The 10,000-nt window shown below is 54.1% G+C and overlaps 1 protein-coding gene across 1 annotated transcript in view; it reads right to left on the reverse strand.

The window, feature by feature from the left end:
• LOC144488027 (death-associated protein kinase 2-like) overlaps window positions 1-10,000 on the reverse strand; it is a gene marked incomplete at its 3' end in the record, with an annotated part of 18,783 nt that overhangs the window by 8,719 nt on the left and 64 nt on the right. Inside the window, exons 1-3 of the mRNA XM_078206043.1 lie at window positions 9,856-10,000; window positions 3,570-3,791; window positions 1-99 (exon numbers count right to left, since the gene is read on the reverse strand). The exon at window positions 1-99 is cut by the window's left edge and continues 40 nt beyond it; the exon at window positions 9,856-10,000 is cut by the window's right edge and continues 64 nt beyond it. Coding sequence (XP_078062169.1) covers window positions 1-99; window positions 3,570-3,791; window positions 9,856-9,914 — 380 coding nt within the window. The remainder of the gene's footprint in view (window positions 100-3,569; window positions 3,792-9,855) is intronic.

Here is a 10,000-nt window from a genome sequence, read left to right on the forward strand (position 1 = left end):
CTGAGCGCCTGCAGGAGCTGCTCGATAAAGTGCATCGCCTGTTCTTCACTCAGATTCTCCTTCTCCGCAATGTAATCAAATAGCTCACCACCCAAAACCCTGAGAGACACAGAGAGGGAGAGGGAGCAGGAGAGAGTGACAGAGGGAGAGAGAGAGAAGGAGAGAGAGAATGAGAGAGGGAGAGGGAGAGAGAAGAAGAGAGAGAGGGAGGGAGAGAGGGAGGGAGAGAGGGAGCGAGTGGGGGAGAGGGAGAGAGAGGGAGCAGGAGAGAGGGACAGGGATAAAGAGAGAGAGGAGAGAGGGAGAGAGAGGGAGGGAGAGAGGGAGAGAGAGAGAGAGAGACAGAGAGAGAGAGGGAGAGAGAGAGAGAGAGGAGAGAGAGAGAGAGAGAGAGGGAGAGGGGACAGAGAGAGAGGAGAGAGAGAGGGAGAGAGCGAGGGGGGGAGAGGGAGAGAGGGGGAAAGGTGGCAGAGTCACGTCGCTGGTTAGAGAGGAGGTTAACACAGTATCGAGGAAGGATATTCGCTCTGACGATGTGGAATCGCTATCGGGGGAGCTAAGGAACACCAAGGGGTAAGGAAACCCCAGTGGGGTTTGTAAAGAGACCCCTGGACCATTGTGGCGCTGTCGGGAACAACATTAAACAGTCAATCAGAGACACCTGCGATCGGGGTATCTGTAATCTGAGTGATTCTAATCTGCGGATAGCTGGGCAAATCAAATCGGGAACAATCCCGGAGAGGAGGAATTCCGGGACTGTGGACGGGACGGATTTCGAGACCAACCCTCGCCCTTCGGCCCCTGACCCTGTCTCGCCTGACCCCTGACCCTGTCTCCCCCCGACCCCTGACCCTGTCTCCCCCCAACCCCTGACGCTGTCTCCCCCCGACCCCTGATGCTGTCTCCCCCCGACCCCTGACCCAGTCTCCCCCGACCCCTGAAACTCACCCTCCGACCCCTGACCCTGTCTCCCTCCGACCCCTGACCCTGTCTCCCTCCGACCCCTGACCCTGTCTCCCCGACCCTTGACCCTGTTTCCCCGACCCCTGACCCTGTCTCCCTCTGATCCCTGACCCTGTCTCCCTCCGACCCCTGACTCTGTCTCCCCCCGACCCTTGACCCTGTCTCCCCCTGACCCTGTCTCCCCCGACCCCTGACCCTGTCTCCCCCTGACCCTTGACCCTGTCTTCCCCGACCCCTGACCCTGTCTCCACCCGACCCCTGACCCTGTCTCCCCCAACCCCTGAAACTCGCCCTCCGACCCCTGACCCTGTCTCCCTCCGACCCCTGACCCTGTCTCCCTCCGACCCCTGACCCTGTCTCCTCCCGACCCCTGAATCCCGACCCCTGAAACCCGCCCTCCGACCCTGACCCTGTCTCCCTCCGACCCCTGACCCTGTCTCCCCCCGACCCGTGACCCTGTCTCCCCTGACCCCTGACCCTGTCTCCCCCCGACCCCTGAACCTGTCTCCCCCCGACCCATGACCCTGTCTCCCTGACTCCTGACCCTGTCTCCCCCCCCCCACCGTCTCCCCGACCCCTGACCCTGTCTATCCCCGACCCCTGACCCTGTCTCCCTCCGACCCCTGACACTTGCCCTCTGACCCCCTGACACTCTCTCCCTCCGACCCGACATTCGCCCTCCGACCCCTGACACTCTCTCCCTCCGACCCCTGACACTCGCCCTCCAACCCCTGACACTCGCCCTCCGACCCCTGACACTCTCTCCCTCCGACCCCTGACACTCTCGCTCTCTGATTCCTGATACATTCTCCCCTGACCCCTGATACTCTCTCCGTCCGAGCCCTGACATTGTCTCCATCTGAGCTCTGACACTCGCCCTCTGACCTCTGACCTATTCCCCCGGCCTGGTGAGTATCCCCGGTCTCCACACCGGATGTTGAGGTGACGTGGCTTTTGTTTGAACAGGCCGTGATCATTCAGCTTTAGACAATCTGTCTCCAGCGACATGTGGGTCCCACAATCTAACGGCATCCTCCAGCTGTTCCTCGGCAGGGAATTACAAAGCTTTAACTTCCTTCCTTCAGCACCGTCTATTCATACAAGTCAGCTTGTTTGAAATTACCCTTAAAATAACTCCCCTGTGTCCACATCCCTTTCCCACCAGCAAGCTAAACAATTAGCTGTGTGGATTCCCCTCCAACTCCATCTCCACGTCTGCTACACATATTTGGACACTAAGGGACAATTTAGCATGGCCAATCCACCTAACCAACACATCTTTGGACACTAAGGGACAATTTAGCATGGCCAATCCACCTAACCTGCACATCTTTGGACACTAAGGGGCAATTTAGCATGGCCAATCCACCTAACCTGCACATCTTTGGACACTAAGGGACAATTTAGCATGGCCAATCCACCTAACCTGCACATCTTTGGACACTAAGGGGCAATTTAGCATGGCCAATCCACCTAACCTGCACATCTTTGGACACTAAGGGGCAATTTAGCATGGCCAATCCACCTAACCCGCACATCTTTGGACACCAAGGGGCAATTTAGCATGGCCAATCCACCTAACCCGCACATCTTTGGATACTAAGGGGCAATTTAGCATGGCCAATCCACCTAACCCGCACATCTTTGGACACTAAGGGACAATTTAGCATAGCCAATCCACCTAACCTGCACATCTTTGGACACTAAGGGACAATTTAGCATGGCCAATCCACCTAACCTGCACATCTTTGGACACTAAGGGACAATTTAGCATGGCCAATCCACCTAACCTGCACATCTTTGGACACTAAGGGACAATTTAGCATGGCCAATCCACCTAACTTACACATCTTTGGACACTAAGGGGCAATTTAGCATGGCCAATCCACCTAACCTGCACATCTTTGGACACTAAGGGACAACTTAGCATGGCCAATCCACCTAACCTGCACATCTTTGGACACTAGGGGGCAATTTAGCATGGCCAATCCACCTAACCTGCAAGTCTTTTGGTCTGTGGGAGGAAACCGGAGCACCCGGAGGAAACCCACGCAGACACGGGGGAAGAATGTGCAAACTCCACACAGGGAGTCACCCGAGGCCGGGATTTGAACCCGGGTCCCTTGCTCCGTGAGGCAGCAGTGCTAACCACTGTGCCACCGTCCCCATCAATCAGCCAGTTTTGCATCCAGGTACTTTTGCAAGCGGTAAACGTTCTCTCACACTCGCTGCTCCGGGGAGGCCTAATCTTTAAATAGCCACTTTCCACCCGTGTGACTCAATGGAAAATCTCTCTCTGAGTTGTTTAGCTAAAGGATTGGCACCAACTACCTCCCTCCCCACCACTCCCACCCCCTCTCCGGCAAGCACAGCCCCGAGGCTGGAAGGAGTGGAACTTTCCTCCTCTGTGTTCCACACCTGATTTATATTGTTTAGAGTTTGGCAAAGGGAGCCAGGATTCCGCCGCTCGCTGGCCTGGGGAGACACACGATTCTCCGTCTCCAGTCCAGCGCCAGAGAGAATTCCAGCCCCAATGCACCAGTTACTTGTTCTGCCCCCCCCCCCCGCACCCCCCCACTCCCCCCACCCCCCCGCGCCCCACTCACAGTTCCAATATGAGGACCATCTCTGTCCGGCTTTCGAACACATCATACAGGGCGATGATACTGGGGTGTTGGACGTCTGACAAGATGGAAACCTCACGGTCGATCTGTTCCCTCTCCAATCCCCAGCGACTGGTCCTGGACTTTCGCACCTTGATAAACTTGGCAGCAAAGACGTCCCTCGTACTCTTGGCGTAACACTTTTTCACCGTCCCAAAGTGTCCACTGTACAGAGAGGGGGACCTCATTACATCCGGACACAAAACCCCGCACTCTGCACTGTCCCCCCATCAAACACTCCCAGGACAGGTACAGCACGGGGTTAGATACAGAGTAAAGCTCCCTCTACACTGTCCCCCATCAAACACTCCCAGGACAGGTACAGCATGGGGTTAGATACAGAGTAAAGCTCCCTCTACACTGTCCCCCCATCAAACACTCCCAGGACAGGTACAGCACGGGGTTAGATACAGAGTAAAGCTCCCTCTACACTGTCCCCCCATCAAACACTCCCAGGACAGGTACAGCACGGGGTTAGATACAGAGTAAAGCTCCCTCTACACTGTCCCCCATCAAACACTCCCAGGACAGGGACAGCACGGGGTTAGATACAGAGTAAAGCTCCCTCTACACTGTCCCCCATCAAACACTCCCAGGACAGGTACAGCACGGGGTTAGATACAGAGTAAAGCTCCCTCTACACTGTCCCCCATCAAACACTCCCAGGACAGGTACAGCACGGGGTTAGATACAGAGTAAAGCTCCCTCTACACTGTCCCCCATCAAACACTCCCAGGACAGGTACAGCACGGGGTTAGATACAGAGTAAAGCTCCCTCTACACTGTCCCCCATCAAACACTCCCAGGACAGGTACAGCATGGGGTTAGATACAGAGTAAAGCTCCCTCCACACTGTCCCCCCATCAAACACTCCCAGGACAGGTACAGCACGGGGTTAGATACAGAGTAAAGCTCCCTCTACACTGTCCCCCATCAAACACTCCCAGGACAGGGACAGCACGGGGTTAGATACAGAGTAAAGCTCCCTCTACACTGTCCCCCATCAAACACTCCCAGGACAGGTACAGCACGGGGTTAGATACAGAGTAAAGCTCCCTCTACACTGTCCCCATCAAACACTCCCAGGACAGGTACAGCACGGGGTTAGATACAGAGTAAAGCTCCCTCTACACTGTCCCCCATCAAACACTCCCAGGACAGGTACAGCACGGGGTTAGATACAGAGTAAAGCTCCCTCTACACTGTCCCCCATCAAACACTCCCAGGACAGGTACAGCATGGGGTTAGATACAGAGTAAAGCTCCCTCTACACTGTCCCCCCATCAAACACTCCCAGGACAGGTACAGCACGGGGTTAGATACAGAGTAAAGCTCCCTCTACACTGTCCCCCATCAAACACTCCCAGGACAGGGACAGCACGGGGTTAGATACAGAGTAAAGCTCCCTCTACACTGTCCCCCATCAAACACTCCCAGGACAGGTACAGCACGGGGTTAGATACAGAGTAAAGCTCCTTCTACACTGTCCCCATCAAACACTCCCAGGACAGGTACAGCACGGGGTTAGATACAGAGTAAAGCTCCCTCTACACTGTCCCCCATCAAACACTCCCAGGACAGGGACAGCACGGGGTTAGATACAGAGTAAAGCTCCCTCTACACTGTCCCCCATCAAACACTCCCAGGACAGGGACAGCACGGGGTTAGATACAGAGTAAAGCTCCCTCTACACTGTCCCCCATCAAACACTCCCAGGACAGGGACAGCACGGGGTTAGATACAGAGTAAAGCTCCCTCTACACTGTCCCCCATCAAACACTCCCAGGACAGGTACAGCACGGGGTTAGATACAGAGTAAAGCTCCCTCTACACTGTCCCCCATTAAACACTCCCAGGACAGGCACAGCACGGGGTTAGATACAGAGTAAAGCTCCCTCTACACTGTCCCCCATCAAACACTCCCAGGACAGGGACAGCACGGGGTTAGATACAGAGTAAAGCACCCTCTCCACTGTCCCCATCAAACACTCCCAGGACAGGTACAGCACGGGGTTAGATACAGAGTAAAGCCCCTCTACACTGTCCCCATCAAACACTCCCAGGACAGTTACAGCACGGGGTTAGATACAGAGTAAAGCTCCCTCTACACTGTGCCCATCAAACACTCCCAGGACAGGTACAGCATGGGGTTAGATACAGAGTAAAGCTCCCTCTACACTGTCCCCCCATCAAACACTCCCAGGACAGGTACAGCACGGGGTTAGATACAGAGTAAAGCTCCCTCTACACTGTCCCCCCATCAAACACTCCCAGGACAGGTACAGCACGGGGTTAGATACAGAGTAAAGCCCCCTCTACACTGTCCCCATCAAACACTCCCTGGACAGGTACAGCACGGGGTTAGATACAGAGTAAAGCTCCCTCTACACTGTCCCCCATCAAACACTCCCAGGACAGGTACAGCATGGGGTTAGATACAGAGTAAAGCTCCCTCTACACTGTCCCCCCATCAAACACTCCCAGGACAGGTACAACATGAGGTTAGATACAGAGTAAAGCTCCCTCTACACTGTCCCCATCAAACACTCCCAGGACAGGTACCGCACGGGGTTAGATACAGAGTAAAGCTCCCTCTACACTGTCCCCCATCAAACACTCCCAGGACAGGTACAGCGCGGGGTTAGATGCAGAGTAAAACTCCCTCTACACTGTCCCCATCAAACACTCCCAGGACAGGTACAGCACGGGGTTAGATACAGAGTAAAGCTCCTTCTACACTGTCCCCCATCAAACACTCCCAGGACAGGTACAGCACGGGGTTAGATACAGAGTAAAGCTCCCTCTACACTGTCCCCCATCAAACACTCCCAGGATAGATACAGCACGGGGTTAGATACAGAGTAAAGCTCCCTCTACACTGTCCCCATCAAACACTCCCAGGACAGGTACAGCACGGGGTTAGATACAGAGTAAAGCTCCCTCTACACTGTCCCATCAAACACTCCCAGGACAGGTACAGCACGGGGCTAGATACAGAGTAAAGTTCCCTCTACACTGTCCCCATCAAACACTCCCAGGACAGGTACAGCACAGGGTTAGGTACAGAGTAAAGCTCCCTCTACACTGTCCACATCAAACACTCCCAGGACAGGTACAGCACGGGGTTAGATACAGAGTAAAGCTCCCTCTACACTGTCCCCATCAAATACTCCCAGGACAGGCACAGCACGGGGTTAGATCCAGAATGAGGCACAAGTCAGGAGTGTGATGGAACACTCTCCACTTGCCTGGATGAGTGCGTCTCCAACAACAATCTCCACTTGCCTGGATGAGTGCGGCTCCAACAACAATCTCCACTTGCCTGGATGAGTGCGGCTCCAACAACACTCAAGAAGCTCGACACCATCCAGGACAAAGCAGCCCCGCTCGATCGACACGCTGACCACAAACACTCACTCCCTCCACCACCGACGCACAGTGGCAGCCGTGTGTACCATCTACAAGATGCACCGCAGCGAGTCACCAAGGCTCCTTCCACAGCACCTTCCAAACCCGCCACCTCTACTGTCTAGAAGGACAAGGGGGGCAGCAGACATATGGGGAACACCCCCACCTGCAAGCTCCCCCTCCGAGCCACTCACCATCCCAACTTGGAAATATATTGGCCGTTTCTTCACTGTCGCTGGGGGTCAAAATCCCGGGACTCCCTCCCTAACAGCACTGTGGGTGTACCTACCCCACACACAGGGACTGACTGATGTCCAATCACAATCCTGGAACTCCCTCCCTAACAGCACTATGGGTGTACCTACCCCACACACGGGGACTGACTGATGTCCAATAACAATCCTGGAACTCCCTCCCTAACAGCACTGTGGGTGTACCTACCCCACACACGGGGACTGACTGATGTCCAATAACAATCCTGGAACTCCCTCCCTAACAGCACTATGGGTGTACCTACCCCACACATGGGGACTGACTGATGTCCAATAACAATCCTGGAACTCCCTCCCTAACAGCACTGTGGGTGTACCTACCCCACACCTGGGGACGTCTGATGTCCAATAACAATCCTGGAACTCCCTCCCTAACAGCACTGTGGGTGTACCTACCCCACACGGGGACTGCAGCGGGTTGAAGATGGCGGCTCACCCACCCCCTTTTGATGGGGGCAATTCGAGATGGGGAGTGAGTGCTGGTCTAGCCAGCAAGGCCTACAATCCAATGAATGAATATTTTCAAAGCTGTACTTAGATTTCCAGAGGGCATTTGATAAGGTGCCACATCGAAAGGCGATACTGAGTAATCGGAGTTCCTGCTGCAGCTGGGTAACATATTGGCATGGATTGAAGATTGGCCAGCTCACAGGAGACCGAGAGTAGGTATAAATGGGTAATTTTCTGGTTGGTGGGATGTGACAGTGGCGTGCCCCAGGGATCAGTGCTGGAACCTCAACTTTTATACAATTTATATCAACGCCTTGGAGGGAGGAACTGAAGGGATGGTGGCGAAATTTGCGAATGACACATAGATCGGGTGGACAGTATCTGGTGAAGTGGACGTAAGGAGGCTACAAAGGGACATTGATAGAATCATAGAATCCCTGCAGTGCAGAAGGAGGCCATTTGGCCCATCAAGTCCGCACCAACCACAATCCCACCCAGGCCCTATCCCCATGACCCCATCCTGCTAGTCCCCCTAAACACTAAGGGGCAATTTAGCATGGCCAATCCACCTAACCCGCACATCTTTGGACACTAAGGGACAATTTAGCATGGCCAATCCATCTAACCTGCACATCTTTGGACACTAAGGGACAATTTAGCAGGGCCAATCCATCTAACCTGCACATCTTTGGACACTAAGGGACAATTTAGCATGGCCAATCCATCTAACCTGCACATCTTTGGACACTAAGGGGCAATTTAGCATGGCCAATCCATCTAACCTGCACATCTTTGGACACTAAAGGACAATTTAGCAGGGCCAATCCATCTAACCTGCACATCTTTGGACACTAAGGGACAATTTAGCATGGCCAATCCATCTAACCTGCACATCTTTGGGCACTAAGGGACAATTTAGCATGGCCAATCCCCCTAACCTACACATCTTTGGACACTAAGGGGCAATGTAGCATGGCCAATCCACCTAACCCGCACATCTTTGGACACTAAGGGGCAATTTAGCATGGCCAATCCACCTAATCTGCACATCTTTGGACTGTGGGAGGAAACCGGAGCACCCGGAGGAAACCCACGCAGACACAGGGAGAACGTGCAGACTCCGCACAGACAGTGACCCGAGCCGGGAATCGAACCCGGGTCCCTGGCGCTGTGAGGCAGCAGTGCTAACCACTGTGCCACCGAGCCGTCCATAGGTGAGTGGGCAGAGAGGTGGCAGTTTAATGTGGGAGTCGGGGGGGGGGGGGGGGGGAATGTGAAATTGTCCATTTTTGGCAGAAAGAATTAATAAAAAAGCTTATTATCTAAACGGTGAGAGATTGCAGAGCTGTGAGGTGGCAGAGGGATCTGGGTGTCCCGGTGCATGAATCACAAAAGGCCGGTGTACAGGTACAGCGAGAGATTGGGAAAGTGAATGGAATGTTATTGTGAGGGGGAACTGATTACAGGAGGAGGGAGGTTACGCTCCAGTTGTATCGGGGCGTTGGCGAGAGCACATCTGGAATATTGTGAACAGGATCCGTCTCCGTATTTAAGGGAAAGATGTCAATGTGTTGGGAGCAGTTTGGAGAAGGTTCCCCAGACTAACACCAGGGTCGGAGCGAGTGGTCTGATGAGGAAAGGTCGGAGAGGTTAGGGTCGTATCCGCTGGGAGTTTAGCAGAGCGAGAGGCGACTCGGTCGAAGGTCCTGAGGGGGGTTCTCGACAGGGGGGGATGTTTCCCCCTGTGGGAGAATCTAGAACGAGGGGGGGGTCCGTGTTTACAAAGAACCCATTTCAGACGGAGGTGGGGACGAATGTTCTCTCTCAGAGGGTGCTGAGAGTCTGGGACTCTCTCCCTCGGATAGGGTGGGAGCAGAGAGTCTGAGAATATTTTAAAGGCCGAACGAGAGAGATTCTCGATTAACGAGGGGGGGGATGAAAGATTACTGGGAGGTCAAGGTGACACTCAGATTGATAATCTTATCGAATGGTATAGCAGCGCGAGTGGGGGTGAGTGGTTTTGCTCCTGGTATGAATTGAGTGTTCGAAGTTTGAACAGCTGGTCTCGCCGCCGCCACAATCGCCGTTCGTGTACTTACGTCCCGAGGATTTCTGCGAACTCGTACACATCTTCCACGTTCTGCCGATTCACTGCCATCACTCGATCCAGCCAGGTTATAATCTCGCTTGCTGCACCATAACGCTGGGGGCGGATTTGACACCAAAGGAAACAAGCGTCAGGTA

This window comes from Mustelus asterias, unplaced genomic scaffold, assembly GCF_964213995.1.
Source record: "Mustelus asterias unplaced genomic scaffold, sMusAst1.hap1.1 HAP1_SCAFFOLD_1225, whole genome shotgun sequence".
NCBI lineage: Eukaryota > Metazoa > Chordata > Chondrichthyes > Carcharhiniformes > Triakidae > Mustelus > Mustelus asterias.